Here is an 18374-nt window from a genome sequence, read left to right as displayed (position 1 = left end):
AACCTAGGGCTCTTACATGTGATATGGCAATGGGTAACAAACAGTAGAACACAATTAGGGAAATAAGTAGTAGTAGAGTTTAATTACTCTGTTTAGAAATGCCTCAAAATCCTTGTGATTGAATTAAAAAGATCCTTTAAAGAAGTCTGATAGCATATAAGCATCAAAAATAGTAAAGAAGGATTTTGATGCAGATGAATGGTGGCATTAAATGAATTGAATTCTTAGTGTTTTACTCATTGTTATTCAACAACAAACATTAACAGTGAAATTTCCCACTAAAGCTCTTTTTTGGGGATAGTCACATCTACAGACTTATACTGGACAGAGTTTAGATAAAACTGGATACAGTTCTGTACATTGCTGGAAATGACTTCAAAGGTTTAAACATGACACGGGAGGAGGAGATGCAAAGGAAGCTGTCAAACACTGGGCATGATGTAAGCAATACTCACTTTTATAGGAAGTGTGAATGAGGCAGAGACATTAAGTGACTCATGCAATTTAGGAGGCTTACACTGAGTCAGTGGCAGAACTGAGAACAGAAACCAAGATCTCTGATTCCTAAAAAACTACTTTTTGTGACAGCCTCTCTTTCAGTCTGCTAAGCCTATCCTGTATAAATGTGGCTCCTAAAAGCCTAATCAAACAGAACCGACAAATTTAATCCAATTTAAATAGAAATATAAATTTAATAGAAAAATTAATTTTCTATTACTTTTTTAGTTCACTCTATAGTAATAATTTTTTTCTTAACCAGTTTCTGATATTGAACACAGTTAAACTAAACCACAACTTTATGGCATCTAAACAATTCTTCAAATATCATCAGTACACATATGAAAAGTAGGCTAAAGATCTTATTTTACAAATTATTACCCTCTTCTGATAAACAGTACCTTGGCACTACTTTCAGATGGTAGGGAAGAGACTTAAATCCTACCAGCTCTTTATTTAGCTCAATAAAGGTAACCCTGAGAGATTGTGCAATTTTTTTCACTGAGCCAACTAAGCTTAGTAGAATTACATTTGAAGATGTATTTAACAAAGAAATGGCCCTTTGTCAATGAATCCAGCCCAAAGGGCTGAGTTATTGTACTTCAATTAGTTCAAAACCTCCTTAAATTAATGAGTGGCAAACTCACTGGGTTTTAGGGAACAGTAAAGACAACAGCAAGAGACACTTGGTGCCAGGGTTTCAGAACAAGATAAAAAGACAGTATTTACTGTTCCACTGCTGGGTTACTGAGCAGTGAAGTTAGTTCAGATTTCTACTTCTTCATTGAGTAACTTCAAGAGGAAGAAATTAAGGAACACTTAAGCAGACCACCAGTATTTTCCTAATGAAAATCAGCTCTCAGCTCGGTTTGGCAGAGACCAGAGAAAACTAACAGCTTCCAAGTCACGACATGCAATTAATTTTTAAGCCAGAAAAGCAGGGCAGAGTGTGCTCTACTGCAGAAAGTAGAAATTATTATGAATACAATCCTCCTAGCTGTCAGCATAAGCCATCAGACAGCCCAACAAAACCCACAGGTCACCCTACTACTCACTTTTATTTATGACCAGCAGAATTTTGCCAATTTAAATGGAGATTTCAAGGAGTAATTTAAACTCAACATCAAATCACTTGAATGCAAGCAAATGCATTTATTTATATTGTTGCTCTTTTTTTGGGTCAGGCTGGAAAAATTTCCAGGAAACAAAACAACTGTGAATGACGTGTTTTTCCTGAAGCCTCCCTTACATTTGGGAGACAGAATGGGAAAGAACAACATTTATATTTCCTGCACATTATGCTGCTAAGTGGTAGTCAGAGGATAAAAAAAGAAATACACACTTGTTGTGTGGCACAGAGGTACATCTCTGAAGTTCTCAGCTGATTTTATCAGAACAGTGCAGCAGGTAACAGCAATAGCACTCGAGATGGGACAAATAAAATACTGATCTGGCATTCTGGCTCTTGAATCAATTGATTTATTTTTTTACTCCACAGAAGTGAAGTATGCCAGAAGGACTCTCTTTTCCCAATCTGTCTGGAATCAGACATGTAACTTAAGAGGAAGAAGGAAAAACCTGCTGCTTTATTTTAGAGAGTTATTTTAGCTTTGAAAAAATACCATTCCTTTTAAGAGAAATTAGAGCATGTATATAAATTAAGCATTTAGAAAAGCTCATCAGAAAAGGCAACCTATGTTGGCTACATAAGACAATTAGGTCTCTATTTCAGACAGCTAGCAGCTCCAAAAATAAGCTGTCTGTACATTCTCCTTATTTAATGGCTTCAAGAGTATTTTTATGTACACAGATGTATTGTGGAAACCATACCCACAATTAAAAATCAAACCATATTTATATTGCTGGTAAGCTTCTGGGCCCTTGTTTTTCCATAAGAAAGTCCACCAGCTGTATACATCAAAAAAAGCTTTTACAGAATATTTCTAGGTGTACTTAAAATTTCCAGACAAATCCTTATTTGATTTCTTACTCTGGCTACACAGTGTAGATCCACTCCAGAGCACACAGAAGGACTGACACGGTGTGAGATGCTGCTCAAGGACTCTGCAGTCACTGTGAGTACCTGTTAGGACACAGAGCTCATGTGCACCTGCCCAGTGACCATGGGCTGAAGCTCCTGGGGGTTTCACTGCTGCTGGTTCTTCAGCTGGGTCTGTCAGCCTTGGGTATATTGCAGATGAAAACTCCAACTCCTCATTGACTCACCATTACAAAATTTCTTTTAAGAAAAGCAAGCTCACAAGCATGAAGCTCTAAAAACCAATATTCCCATAAATTCAGAGCTTTTTGGCAGAATGAAACAAATACGTGTTTTTCTACTACTCTGATAACTATCCACAGAAATATTCTATCATGCTGGATTTTTCCAAATAAACCTAGTTCATCATTATGCCATGATGATGTTACACTGTGTGGACATGATGCCTGAAATTAATTTCTCTTTCTTTCTGACATAAAGTATCAGGGAAACAACAAAGGCTTGTATGGATAGGTTCTTAAAGTTTAGGAGAATTCTGTGTATGTGCTGTTATGGACTTCAAGTGGAAAAGCATGATAACTAAAGTCACAGCACTTGCAACCTGCTCCCATCAAAAGGCTCAGTTAAAACTAAGATCCACAAAGTGATATTGTAGGTTCCTGATTACATTCATAAGAGTCAAGTTTCTATGGCTTTAACTTCCTGTTCCCTGAAAGCAGAAATCTTACACTACAGTGCTTCTGTGGTTCTTAAAGACTTACTGGCCTTTCAAAACACCAAAGAAGGTAAAGACTCCATTTTTCTCACAGTTTTAATCCTGCAGGGCACAAGGTATCATTTTGCATTACTATACAATATACCCTATTACACCAGAAAAAAAAATCTTCAATTATGTTAACTCCAAGACACAGCAAAGCTTCAGTAACAGCTCAGAGCTACACCCTGACAGAGGTACTAAATCCAAAATCTTCCCATCACACAGGGCAGTGAGAGAGGGGCAGCTTGGAGCACCCAAGAGCCCAGAGTGAGCAGTTACTGTGCATTCCCACGTGCAGGTGGAGAGCTGCAATTGCTTGTTCCATCCACTCCATCCTGCAGGAACACAATGAGGCAGTTTGGGACATCCACCACCCCACAGCTGCCTGCGCTGGGAATTGCTCAGCACAGACCCCGAACATCTCCTGAGCACAAGGGAACATCAGGTCAGCAGCTCTACACAGGAGTTTCTTCATTGGGAGCAGCTTCTTTTCTGCCTTTTCCTGTATTGATAATGTATATTCTTTTCTGCCTTTTCCTGTATTGATAATGTATTTTCTTTTCTGCCTTTTCCTGTACTTCTGTATTGTCCCTCACCTGTCCCCTGCACCATACATCCTGCTGGGATAAATGACAACGGAATTCAAAAATGTGTGACTGTTTGTGTCAAACATTCAGGAAGCTGAAAGGTGTCAATTTCCAGAAATGTCTTCGCTTGCTACATAAAAACTAAATCCACAGCACTTAAAACGTTCTCCCAGCATAACACAGCAGGTTTGTCATAGTGATTCCAGACGCTTGTTTAAAAACTGAGCAACAAAACTGACCAGGGTTTGGTGTGTAGGCTTTTGTTTGGTGAATACATGGTAACAGACTAGTCAGAAAACCTTAATTGAGCTCCAACTGGACTAAATTACAATGTCACTAAAAGGCTTTCCAGCAGATGGCAAAGTTTAGATAATGAACAAAAATGAACTGCTCAATTACACTTAGAACCACACAGCTTGAGCAACATTAAGCACTCAAATCTCTAGGAACATAAATAGAAATCTCTAGAATTCTTTACATCTCCAGCACATCTCTCAATATTGACCTAAGATCATTATTTTACCACAAAACAGATACTGAAGTCAAGACAAAATCTTTGAGGCCACATAATAGCTGAGTTCAACTCTCATTTAAGCAATTCACAAAATATTGCTCTCCCTCTAAAGCTGCATTCAAGCCACAATTTTATAAAAGAACAAATTAATGAGGTATTTTTAATTTATTATGAACTTTGAAAAGAACTCATCTTAAGTACATACAGAAAAACATTTCTAAATGTGTCAGCAATGTAGTTATATATAAATACAGGAAGATAATGTAAACATTTACATCTTCAAATTCCTGCAGCTTGTAAAAAAAAGGGTCTTTTTAAATTATGCTGCTGAGATTCTAGAACAAAAAAGTACTCATTCTCTCACTATTTCTTCTGTCACCAGAAACTCTATATTTTTATATAAAAATATGATGGTTGAATCTTCATTGCTCAGTTTCAGTAGTGTTTGCCACAAACACTGAAACTGTTTTTCTATCAGGACTCTAAAATCACAGTGGACAAATTAAATATATATAATCAGGGTCAATATAAGGAAAGCAAAAGGTAAGGTAGATTATGCAGTAAATCAATTCAGAAGGACAAATATTGCAGAATCACAGAATAGCTCTGGAAGAGGCCTTAAAGATCATTTAATTCCAACCCCCTGGTGTGGGCAGGGGCACTTTCCACCAGACCAGGTTGCTCAATCATATTTTCTTACATGAGGTGTTGCAGTAAATGGTTCATAGAAAAAGCTTAAGACAAGAAAATATGCTGAAATATGAAGGCATTAGCAAATATAGTCTGAGAAATAAAAAGGTGACAGGATCCAACCTTGAAATTCTTCAACAAACACAAACTGAGAATAACCCAAGGTCCACACTGCCTTACAGACTGGAATACAACCACTCAAAATACAGAACACAGGATAGTATCCTGGCTTGTTTCCCAAGATGTGTTCCATCAGTATCACAACTCAACTTGGATTATGTTCAAACCAACTGGTTTTTAGCTAAACAATCTCTTACACATCCTGCAAGTACATCTGCAGAGGGATGCAGATCTGAGTGTTGTCAGTGTAGAGGATGATAAATGAGCTCATAGCATCTTACTAATTCTGTGTTTTTATAAATACAGTAAAAGATAAGCACAAGATGAGTCCCTTGTGGCACATCACATGTAACAAGACCTCAGGGAAAGAAATGGTCTCTCCTTACTTCATGAGACTTTTGGTTTCTAGGCACTTGCTCCTGCTATCATGATGCTATTCTAGAATGCAGCCATCAGAACTGCTGCATCAACAGAACTTAATTCCTGTTTAAGGCAACAAAAAAGGCTTTTTCTGTTCATTTTGTATGTGTGCAGGTTTTTATTTCATATATGAATGTCATTATCAGATCAAGCTCTGAACAGAGTATGTTTTATATACATAAACACATTCTATATATCTGGAAGCTCTGCATCCTGCATTTCCCTCCCTCTACCTTCCACACACAAAGAAGTTGTCTGTAAGCCATCTTCTTATTCTCCTTTTAGCAACTCTGCCACTTCTCTCTCACTCATGAGAGTGGGTCACGATTTCATCCTTTTATTCCTTCCAGATTCCTGTCACAATTCTGTCTACTTGGGGTGGCACGTTCTGTACCACCTGCAACCTACTCAGCTTACAGAACTGCCTGGATGGGGCACTCACAAACCCCTCTTACCTAAGGTCAAGATGCCCAAGCAATAGAATGCTTGCAAGTTCAGCTAAACAGTACATTCAGTTCCAAGTCTGCCAGCTGCCACTCTGTATATGTTTTTCACTCTAAACCAGGTTTTGAGTAGCAAATAAAAACAGCTGAAGTGGAATGAAAAAGAAGTTCTGAAATAAAGGCAAAGGTCCAGGTTAGGCTACATCTGTCTGTAGCCTCAGAAACTTAACTCAAGTATTCAAGGAATGCATTTAAATCACATTTTCTTAGAGAAACTACAGACCAAATTCTTCTGCCTTGAAGGGAGTAGAGTTTTGTCATTCACTGCAGTAAAGCCTAAACCAGGAAAGGATTGTTCTGTCCATGTGTCTATTCAGCTTTTAACTACCACAACCATCTTGCATTGCCACATATGTTTAACCATGGGACTTGTACCAAGATCAGCAGAAGCCCAACTATTCAATGTTAAATGAGGATACAGTGGGGACACACAAAATATTGGTTTAGTCATAATCATACCATTTGAGGTACAATTCAACACATCTATCTAAAGTAACTAATATTTAAATGGAAATAGATTATCACCTTTTTAAAAAGCGACTCATGAAATGTTTCATCTCCTGAATGTCAGGAATGCTTTAGTCAAACACAGACTTGTGAAATCATATGTAACAGCACTTGGAAATTCACATTTTGGGAAAAAAAAAAAGAAAAAAAAGAACATGCATTGTAGACTTCCACAAACCTGAAGAGGGTTTTCTGAGCAACAAACCAGAAAGCCACCCTTTCAGTGATTGAAAAAGCTGAGCACACAAAGAGGGGTGGCTCTGGCAAATGAGGCTGCGTGCGGTGCAGAGACCTCCACAGACAAAGCACAGCTGCTGCTCTTTGCAATGAGGGATTAGCAGTCTAGGTCAAAGGAAAAAAGCCTCTCTGTAGCTAAGTGAGCAAACTGCAGAATGCATCCTCAGCACAGATGAGAAAGGGCCAGCTAACCAGCTTGCAAATCGTGCAGAAGTTTCTGGAACAGAAACAAAACTAGCATCAATTTCTTGACAGAGCATGTAAAATATTTCTGGTGAAAAGCAGTGATGCCCTGGTGTAGAACCAAGGTTACAATGACCTCCCAATTACTTTAAAATTACATTTCTCCTTTTCCTTCTTTGTGTCCACTTATATAACAAGCATTTTTTCTTCATGGCCAAACGAACACATTACATGTGGGGCTTTAACAATACCTGGAAGTAACTGGCCTAGAGATAACACAAGCAGCTCTTTTAACTCTAATTCAATAAGAACTGAAGCTATTAAATGCATACACATATGCACACAGAACATATTTTTTTTCCATACAGACATATCTCTTTCAACATTTCTACAACTGAGTCACATTATATTTTGGCTTTACATTGATGCTTTAGTTTAACGGGATATAAGCCAATATTAAAAGAAAATACTTGCTTAACCTTTTATTACATGCTAAATAATTTTTATTCTACATTATTCACTTTAGCAACATTAAATGAAAGAAATTAAGAGTCTCCTGAAGTAAGAAATACCATTTGAATGTACCAGTGTGAATGTATTTCTAATCTGCCTTTTATTTATCAGTAAAGCACTGAGAATGTTACTCACAATTAGCCTGGTATCTAAAGCAGCAAATTAATTGCCTGTTACAAGAAGTCTGACACCTATTTCAGTTTGTGGTATTACAGAATTCATACAATTACATGAACTAGAAGTACCAGAAAGCTGTACTGTTAAAAAAAAAACAAACCAGGAGCTTTTCTTCTTTCCTTCTGTAAAATGAGAACTAAGGGAATCCCAATGAACTGGAAAATACAGTAAAAATAAAAAGTCACCATTCCTTGCTGGTAAAAGTTTGCAATATCTGATTTAATACACAGACTTAAACCACAACTGTTAGTAATTGCCAGGATCACAAAGGGCTCTTTCACTGAAGCTGGGGCTGCAGCTTCTGACAGATGAGAAGTTCCCAGGAGCTGTACCCAGGCTCAGCAGAGCATTTCTTAACATCTGCACCACTTCCCCAAGTTCTTGTGGGAGTTATTTATATACTGTACTTCTCCAACCTGAGAGACTGCTTGCCTGACAACTGACCCTTTAATGCAAGTAATCTGCACTAAGAAATAAAGATTATAGCATTGCACTAGAACAGGGAACCTAAATTTAAGCATGTGAGCTGACACTCTGTAGCCTACGTATTATATTTACGACACAGGCACATGTCACCATTCCCCCACAGAAAATATCCTTGCCTGAAGAACTGAGTGTTACCAGTCCTACAGAAATTTGTACTGATGGCCAAAAAAAGCTCTTCTTCACCATGATCAAAAGCTATTCTCCACATGTAAATTATAACTATAATTAGAAAAGTTTTAATTAAAAGTCTTGAAAACTCAAAGGTAGGAATCTTTGAGATTGGAAATATTTTTTGGTTATACAACGAATATTCCTAGGTAATGGTTTATTTACATACCTTCACAGCATTTGATGCTTTGTGAACTGCATCAACACACAGTTATTTACAGAGCTAAAAAAATAAACAAAGTACATTCGGTTTGTTTCTAAAATAAAGGCTATCACAAATATACACTCATTTAGAGTGTGTATAGCACTCCATACATTTTTCTAAGGAGTACGGTTGAAAATGGCAGAATCTGAGAAGTGCATCTGCAATTCAAAGAAAATAGACAAACCTGGAGTGCTTCTGTTCCTAATATATTTTAAAATTATTGTTAGAAAAGAAAAACCTGGTTATTTTCAGGTAAGTATATATACCCCTACAATGAACTGGAGATGAAATGGAGTAAAACTCCAGTCACTTGTAAACTCTGAAGTTCAAGAAGTCTTTCAAGACTTCCCTGTGTGTTGTTTCTCCCTCCCCACTCTGTGGTTACTTGCTCACAAATACACATGATATAAGCTGAAATAGTGCAGTCATTGGGCCTCTAAGACTTTAGGACTACCTCAGAAATGTGCTTAACTTCAGATGTCTTCAGACATTCTTCAGCATTTATATGGCTGCCTGTAGACTTCCAAGCAGTGGATAGGCTATTTCTTCTTCTTCCAAGAGCTTTTCCTCCATCTTAACTGCACAGCTCTTGTAAAGGACATAACTTCTTTCTTCCTGGTGTCAACAGGAACAAATTTTAGAAACAGGTATCTGTCAGTACTATTTAAAAATTCCAGAAAACACTGCTACAGTTTACAAGAGCATTTTAACTCTCATTACTCTGGTCTATGGAAAATGGTAAAAAACAATTTCAAAAGCTTCAACACCTTTGTGTCAAAGTGAACAGCGATAACAAGGGCTTTTGGAGCCCAGTTCCCCACACCCAGTTTGTGTTATTTCTTCTTTATAGTCTTAAAAGGAAGCATCAGAAAACACCTAAATGGAGGAGGTGCTGACAGACTGAAGACTTTAATAGAGACTCCTTTCCCACAGTGCCTCCCACACAAAGCTGCAGAGTTTAAAGATTTTAACAGCTTGTAAGCATGAGACAATTCTTTTTCCTGTGACCTTGCCTAATCTCTGCTAACTGGTATTGAAACATCACATTTCAGTAAAAAACAGTTCCTTGAGCCCAAGTATACTTCTACTGGTCAAGCTATGTAATATACCACAGCTGCACCTCAATTCCCAGAGTCCTACTTGAGATGTCTCATATTTATTACATATAAGCACTGGCCAGTCTGTGCAGTGGGATGTTTCACTACCCTCACAAGAAAGTTGTGGAAAACATCCCTTGCTCTATATTAAAAATTAACAACTGCTAAGCTGAGAACAGACAGAGAAAAACTCATCCACAAGCTGGTAACTTCTCTGCCAACTTTTTCCATTCTGTCCTGTTTCCAAATAGACAAATCCTTTCTTTACAATGTTAGTGCTCTGAGACACACTCCACCTATGCCTCTGCCTGCTGTGAGCACAGTCCTGTCTTGTGTTCTGCACAACTGGCCCACAGCTCAGCACACCTCTGCAGCACTTCACAAATCAGTAAGTCACCACGTCTCAAAGCAAATGTTGTTATAAAAGATTTTTAGGCAATGTTTTGATTATCTTCCCCTTAAGACTATCTTATAAAGAGATTAAAAAGTTAACTAAAACCCATGAAAGTACCAACAACTACCCATACTAGTAAAGGAAAAGTAAGTCATGGCACTACAGAGCTTTCTTAGGAAAGCCAGGGTGGCCAGTTCCCCTACATCCACCCTCCCTCCCAAACACCTCTGTCAACTAATATCCAAAGACAAATAAATATCTGACTTAGAACCAAACTAGTGTTTCAACTCAACAAGAACTCTGTCTTTGAACTTACAGGGCATGCATCATTTTGTTCACATAATTGGAGACTGTGGGAAGAACATGAAATGCAAGATCATCATGGCAAAGACTGGAGTCACAAATGAGATGGCTCCTCCCTGAAACCCATCTGGAAAGTCTGAGTAACTGCTGGGTAGCACCAGTTCAATCAAATTCCAGCAACATCTGATTTATTCCAAATACCACAAGTTACATTAACTAATGAAAGTTATCTTGCTTGAGCATGTCTTTTTCTAAGCATGAATTTTATAAAAGTACATTTTGAAACTCCCCATTTTTAATGCATGTCTTTTAAATAAGAAGATGAAATAAGTATTTCAAATACGGCCATTTCCTTAGTTACACCAAATTCTACTGCTGAGACCTCAAACTTATGACAGTAAGTTTGTCTCAGTAAAACCCCCTCTAAACTTCATTGAGCCATTTTATATAGATACAGCAATTTTGTAGTAATTTTTAATTATAAACTTTATTTTTCCTTGATTTTCATATACCTTTCATAAACAGTCAATTCCAAGAGTAAGTTCACTCTACAAAACATAGTAATGCATTCTCCTTTGCCAAAGCATTCATATTCTATAATTCAGTTTTCCCAGCAAAACAGTAAAATGGTTATCAATATTTGATAACCCTGGTTCTATTGAAAAAGCTTTGGGAGAGCATCATTATGCTCTCCTCCTTTCATAAAGATAATAATCTAAGGACTGTCCTTCCATTTGTGGCATTTTCCTTTGCTTTCTTTCAAGCAGTGTTGCTAAGGAAACAGACTCATCTACCATTAGGTCCAAGGGTCTAGCAAGGTTTTTCTCAGGAATAATAAAGTAACAATTACAAAACCAGTGTTTTTAGTTTTGTTTTGCTTGTTTGTTTTTAAATAACTAAAAAAATTAAGGCAGAATGATTACATTCTCAACACATGCAATACGCAAAAACCATGTATTCCCTAGGGCATGCTCCTCTCTTCTAAACAAGATTTTCCTTCCTAACAAAATAAGGAGAAGCATTTAACCCATCATTAAAACAAAAATTTGGGGTTTTTTTCCACTTAAAGAGGCAGTATGGTATTCAGTTTTGCCCTTTGAGAGAAGGCAGCAAACAGCTCTGTTAAACAACAGATCCCCGCAGTAACAACCTGGCACTGTGTGCACAAAATCATTACAGACCTATTTACTGAACTGACTCACACAGAGTAACTAAGTCTGGCTCAATAAATTCAGATTTATATACTTCATCTGGACTTTCTGTTATTGTGGGTTTACATCACAAACCGTTTTACTAATAAACATATATTCCACTAGAACAAATCTTAGGATTTATCCAAATTAAAGTGCTTGTTTTTTGTAAAGTCAGTGTCTACAGGCAGACTCAAAGCAACTAGCTTTTATTGGCTTGGATAAAATTTAGAAACATGAAAGGCTCCAAGTTTCAGCAAAATCTCATCTATATACAGATGATATGGCAGGCAAATCCATGAGCCAATATGAAAATTACAAAATATCTATATGTTAAAATAATTTTACCACAATTTCAACAGAGGTAATCAGTAAAACTTCAAGATCACAGTGCTAATACCTCAATTTTATATTTTAACAAAAGCATTTTTGAAAACAAAAAGGAGTTCTAAGATACAACATTATTAATACCTCTGGAGGGCAACACCATCATAAATTACACATATCTATATACATCTTCTAATTTGTAATGTGAAGTTCAATGCTGAACTGCCTTAATATTCTTCAGCCCAGTTCTGACTCAGAACACAAATATGCTATATACTATATGCTATATATGAATATACATGTGTATGTAATAAATGTGTTCAGTATTTATGTATTTCCAAATGGCTTTCCAACACAGCTTTGGCTCGGACATCTCTTCTTAAGGAGTTCCAGTGATATGAAATTGCAACTAAGTGATGAGAATAAACCCTTCCCTCTGCTGCTGCCTGGCAGGTGAGCAGAACCTGCCTTATACTGGGCACTGGATGATGCCCATGTCACAGCAGCAGTGTCAACCACCAACCCGGAGGGCCCAAATTAGCAGAACAGCAGTCCTGCAACCTCTTCAGCATTCTTGAACTCTCCTTAGGCCAGGGACCCCCATCCTGGGTCTGAGGGAAAAGCACTCAGTACACCCTCTTAAGTGTCAGTTTGGCACCCCACTTCCTACCTCCCCAGGAACGCAGGATGTTCTGAAATCACTCCTACAGAACCTTGTACTGCAGTAAGGGAATGAGATGGTGTAACTGAGAGATGCTTATACTGGAGATGTTTAGCCTGGAGAAGAAGAGGCTCAGGGGAGACCTTACTGCTCTCTACCTGCAATAGACTGGCTATTAGGAAGCATTTTTTCACCGAAAGGGTTGTCAGCATGTAGGGCATTTTTGTTCTTAAAACTTAGTGGATTTTATAGGTGGAACCCCCACTAAAAATTTTACCCTTCATGACTGCAACTTGCTGTTAAGTGGGAGGTGGGAGTTACTCATTCCAGAGGGTTATTGCCACTGGCTTCTCACATGCTCTGTGATACACAGTGGTTGTCTGTTCACTCAACTGGACACAGAACCATGTCAGCACATATGGCCCTAAGCACCTCTTCTCACTTGGAGATTTGTGCCCCCTACCTCAGTAAGGCAACCCTGAGAACTCAGAGTCCAGCAGGCACCTGCTTTTCACAGGCACATACAAATGGAAAGGAAGCTCTCTGACTTTAAACACAATATTTAACACAGAAGAACAGCATAACCCTGGTGAGTGCAGGCTGTCATGAACCTACACTGCTCTCTGTAGAGTTTAATTACAAGTGTGATAATGTAAGCTTCATCTCACAATTATCGGGCACTTTTCCACTGATGGCCACCAGACAGTGTATTAACAGAATTTTAAAAAGCCAACTTTCAGCAGTGGTATACTGTGAATCAAAGCCAAAAGTAAGACAGCCTGCAAAGTATTATCAGTGGGCAACACAGAAGCAACAATATGCTCTGAAATATTACATGAGATGTTATTTCCACAAATTATTTCAACCTATGACTTCTGTCAACAATGAAGGCCACAACAGCTGTCAAAAACACGTAATTCCCCCAACTCTGCAGTTCAAAAAATTGCAGTCAGATGAATGAGTATGCTTTGCCCTGGATCAATGGTAATGACTACCTACACCCACATCAACAATGCTTGGCAGTAAAGGTTTTGGGAAGTTAGCATTGCCCTGTGGGACTGATTACAGGGTTAGAGTAGTAAACTCAACTAAATACATGAAGGAAGTTGTCCTGTCTGTACAAAAACTTGTCACTAGTCTTTAGCAAGTATAGCCAGCATCAATCTTAATGTGATCAGTTTTTAAATATTTTTCAATTTCACCCCTTAAATTAGCTTGCTGTATTGCTATTTTACAGTTGGATGGTAATATCTGGAATAGGAAGAAGGACTCGACATTGTTGACAAGGACAGCAGTAGCCAAATCCTCATATGGAATGTACACCCAAATTCAGTTATGAGAAAGTTGGGTTGTAGGTTTCATTTCCTTCCATCTTGTGCTTCTCATCCTCAGCTTCTCTTTGTTTTCTTTTGTTGATCAGCCACATCTAAGCTGAGTGTCAGCAGTCCTATTTCCCTCACTTGGAGTGGTAAGTAGAACACACAACAAAAAAACTGATTACATCAGTCAGTAGAGACAGGTCTATGCTAGTTAAAGGAAGGAGGGTTAAACCCAGTTTTCAGCCATCAGGTTATTACACTTAAGCCTTGGAGTCCTCCAATGTCTCTTTACTTTCTTCTGGGACAGCAGACTCTGTCATGTAACATCTCCCTTCACCTGCCTGTTCTCTACTACCTCCCTCCCCAGATACACATTCTAGCCTTGACGGGCTAAAACAACACAGAGCTAGAAATTTATGCACCTATACTTTTACATCCAATAGGCATAAAATATTACATCAAATTCTATGAAATAGATTAAAAACTGAAACTAAAATAAAGAACTGAAACCATTTTGTTCAATATCTCAAGTTTGTAAAATCAGGAGATTAAATTTTTAGTGCTAAAACCTAAGTCTTACTGCTGTACAGAATACATGAAAAAGTAATTTATCAACCTGTTATGAAATTCTGTGGTAACCTGCTTCCAAGTTCAGAGTATTTTCTTGAAGGAGATGTAAAACATAAGGTATTTTTCATAATCTGGATTGGTTTATTTTTATGAATTCAGGTGGGATAGTCAATTTAACACATTCAGTCTAAAGGACTATTTTAGCCATGGTAAAATTTCTTCATTCTAAAATGTAATATTCAACTGTAGAACATTTGGACATGGTTTACCTCCTAGTAAAATAAAATACAAATCACCAAATCTGAACCTCTCTCTCCATAAAGTTCTCTAAGATTTTAATAATACACATCCTTTCCCCTGTGTTTCACTGATATAACTGCAGAGAAAACTGAATTTAACATGTAGACTTTATAAGGAATGCAGTAATAGTTTTTTTAACTATGGGTATTCTCCTCTCTCCTCAGAACTTAGGCAGATGCATCCAATTAACGATGAATCATTCCACATAAATTTCCTGTTTGGAACATACTGGTAATATCAGCACAACAACCTACAGAGCTCAAAATGGTCACAGATCACCACCATTTCTGGTTGCAGACCCAAAAAAGTGAAGGGTGGGGGTGTTCCAAGAAACAAATTGTTCACTCCAGATTCTAGATGAACTATCATTATGCTGCTTCAAAGGAACTACACTCCTGTATCAGACAGAGATGTGTATGCTACACATTGGATATGATATACAGCCAGAGATCACTAGAAATAATGAAATTTATTTACTGTGACTCTAAGGATTATTCAGCATATTTGCAATAAAATTATGTGTGAAGGCAATTGTGGATATTTTGATTGCTAAGCATCAGAGCATTCAAAAACAGCTGTTCTTTTGTGCCATTTTACTGACTAAAAGCTGGGCCACAATTACACAGAAGGTACTGAAAAGAGTAAAAATTAATTAATTAGACAAACAACCTGGTTCTGTTTATCCACAATGTATCTTCAAAATAACTGAAGGAAAGTGCCTCCCTTTTGAAAAGTGTCAAAGGAAAATAAAGTCAGCAGTCATCTGACTGCATTGTCAACTGAAAGTTTTCGTCAAATTCCACTTTCTGTAGTAAAGCCCATTCTCATTCTACCTACTTTGTTGATTAATTTCTGCCTTTCCTGAATAAGTTTTTCCCTTTCAGGAACTGTCATGTCTTCTGCAGCAGCCTGTTGCCCAGATAGTGCTGGAGCAAGGTACAATGTGCTAGTTTCTAATCCTTCCTAGGGAGGCCCATTGAGCTCCAAACTCTCAAAGCCCATGGACATTTCAATGGTGCTTCTTTTATTCCTCAAATGCTCTCCTCTGGAAGCCCCACAGTTGAAAACACTGACCACAGGAAGGAAACTAATCACAGGTAACCCTCTCTTTCTTTTTTTACATAATGACTGATAGAAGGGAACACCTTTTTTGTACATTCTCATATGAACTCTACATTTCAGTGATCATATTTGAAGTTTGGTTGTTATTTAAAAAAATAAAGCAACCTGGAAACATTTTAGGTATCATAAGCGCAAAAAAGATTTACCATAAAAGGTAACAAAATCCAATATGCACTAAATGTTATATTTTATTTTAAAGCAACTTATGTTCTTCTGAAGATTTTTTTTTAAATAGGTTTGTATGTAGTTCCATTTTCCTCATCTTGAAAATTATTGATCTGTCCTCTAAATAGCCTAGTATAAATTTCCACAGCGTGTGGCCATCCTGTAAATACTGCACTGAAATTATTTCAGTTCCCTTTAATTTTCACCATTTTCATGTATTTTGACTTCAGCTTTCACAGAATGCAGTCAGGAATCATATAACCAGTTTTAAAGGTATGTAAGTGTACAGCCCTGTCTGATTTGTGAGAATGGAAAAATCTATGAGGAACAAAAACTATTTTCTTGAGCTATCACCTTATTCCTAGCCTCAGGGGGAAATATTCTGTACAAGCTCATTGCTCTTGATCAGGCACTGTAAAGCATATACCTAAATGAAACACTCCCCAGTAAAGGGGGAAAGTTGGTTTTCATTCAGTTTGGCTCACTAATGGTTAAGATTTTAGGCTTTTTAACCCTCAACATAGAAATTGCTTTGAATTTATTAAAAGGTTCTTCTCACCGACCATTTTGAATGCTGAGGTTTTAAAGGACACAAGCAGAAACATTCCAGAGTGCATAATAAATAAAATAAACACAATAAAGGTAACCAGGTCTTTCAGAAGTTTGTCAGGGGTCCAGGAGATGAGCAGTTATCTTCTTCAAGCTCAGCAGAAAAGCATGAAATGAACTTCAGGTTGCAACTAACTAGGGAGACATGTAAGAAAGAACATCTCCCATTCTAATATTATTTAATGCCAGAATGGACAAGGCATTTTAACAGCAAAGAGGAAGATCCTGTAATGGACAAAAGCCTCAAATCTAAAGTGATCTGGAAGCACTAATTATTTTAAGTTATGACAATTTTAGAGGTCTACACATGCCAGAATGCAGCTTCTATTTTAAAGCACAATAACGTCTATTGTAGCTGAAAGGAACACAATTCCATTGATTCTTTAGAGAATAAACTTAAGAAAACTCTTAGAAAAACAAGTAGAAAGCTTGCTACTAGCTCTAGTGATAAACTTATTAGTTTTCACTCTATGCAAAGGAAATGGAACAATATTAAGGTGAATGGATTTAGGTGTAGATCAAAACATGAAGATTACGCTGCCAGGGAGTGAAGGATTATCATCACTTACCTCCCTCATCCAGAAGCTTCCCACTCAGGGGCTGGGATGTATCTGAAGAGTAACATGTAATGGAAATTTGTAGCATTAAATTAACTGCAGCTGATTGGAAGCACCTGATGGAGAAGAGGTGAGAATACCTGCTGTTTTAGAAGTGTGAATAGGATAATCCCCAAATCTGACTTTCTGGTCTTCTGGCCTGACGTTAACTACTAAGGTTAAAATTTGTCTCAACACTGGAAAAATACTGTAATAATCAGTTATAACAAGTTACTGGAGAGTAGTTTACAAACCAATAAAATGAGAATAGGCTCAACTTATGGTTTTTAACTGCAAGCATGGCCTCGTGACACCAGCAGTCAAATATCCACACATTACTCTCAGCATCAAAAGGAGACACAGGTTTTCACTGACCCGTACAGTGACACAGCCAAAAAACCCAAAACAAACCAAAGCACACCTATCATCTCCTCAACAGACTAGTTAAATATTTAAGTCAAGGCTACAGAAAACAAATTCTTACCTAGTAAGTGTGTACTCCCTGAGTCCTGAATGCAGGTTCATGGCAGAAAAAGTACCTATGCATCCTCGCAATCGCTTATCTCGACCGATCTTCCACGTTACAAACAGTGGGCTGTGGTGGGGAGGAAAAGAGACACGTGATCACAGGAGCAGTTTGACAGTTGGTGTGAAATTTCAGAACAGTGCCCTTCCATTTCAGACAACAGGGGGCAAATCTTGAAAATTACTGTATCTGAACAGGACACAACAGTGAGAAATGTCCTTTGTAGTTCTTTTGACTGTTCTAGAAACATTGTTCGTGTGATATAATAGAAAATAAGATTACTGGAATAGTTTAGGGACAGAATGAAACTGCCTGGCAACAGATCCAATATGCTCAGTGTACCTTACCCATTAACCTCCTCCTATGAATGGGAAAAGCCTCACCTTAGAGATCTGTATACAAGAAATCCTTTATGGAAGAGAAAAATACCCCTGCCACACTAGCCATCCATGTTCCTGAACACAAATACTTTGGTTCTAATACTGCTGGCTAGAAATAGAAATCTTTAGAAGACTACAAAATTTAGGAACACCCTCTAAACTTAAAGAACGACCAGAGGAAAGGATATTTTCTCCATGAATCCCAAGTTAGCATTTAAAAATATCAAAAATGACCAGAAGTAGAGCAAAAT

General features: G+C 37.6%; 1 protein-coding gene across 1 annotated transcript in view; it reads right to left on the bottom strand.

Annotated features, from left to right (window-relative positions):
• The window catches only part of AMMECR1 (AMMECR nuclear protein 1), a 96238-nt gene that overhangs the window by 20512 nt on the left and 57352 nt on the right, over positions 1–18374 (bottom strand). The window contains exon 3 of the mRNA XM_058814018.1: positions 17702–17812. Coding sequence (XP_058670001.1) covers positions 17702–17812 — 111 coding nt within the window. The remainder of the gene's footprint in view (positions 1–17701; positions 17813–18374) is intronic.

Source organism: Ammospiza caudacuta, chromosome 14 (assembly GCF_027887145.1).
Source record: "Ammospiza caudacuta isolate bAmmCau1 chromosome 14, bAmmCau1.pri, whole genome shotgun sequence".
NCBI lineage: Eukaryota > Metazoa > Chordata > Aves > Passeriformes > Passerellidae > Ammospiza > Ammospiza caudacuta.
Note: the sequence above shows the minus strand (reverse complement) of the source record. Positions and strands in the feature narration are given on the sequence as shown.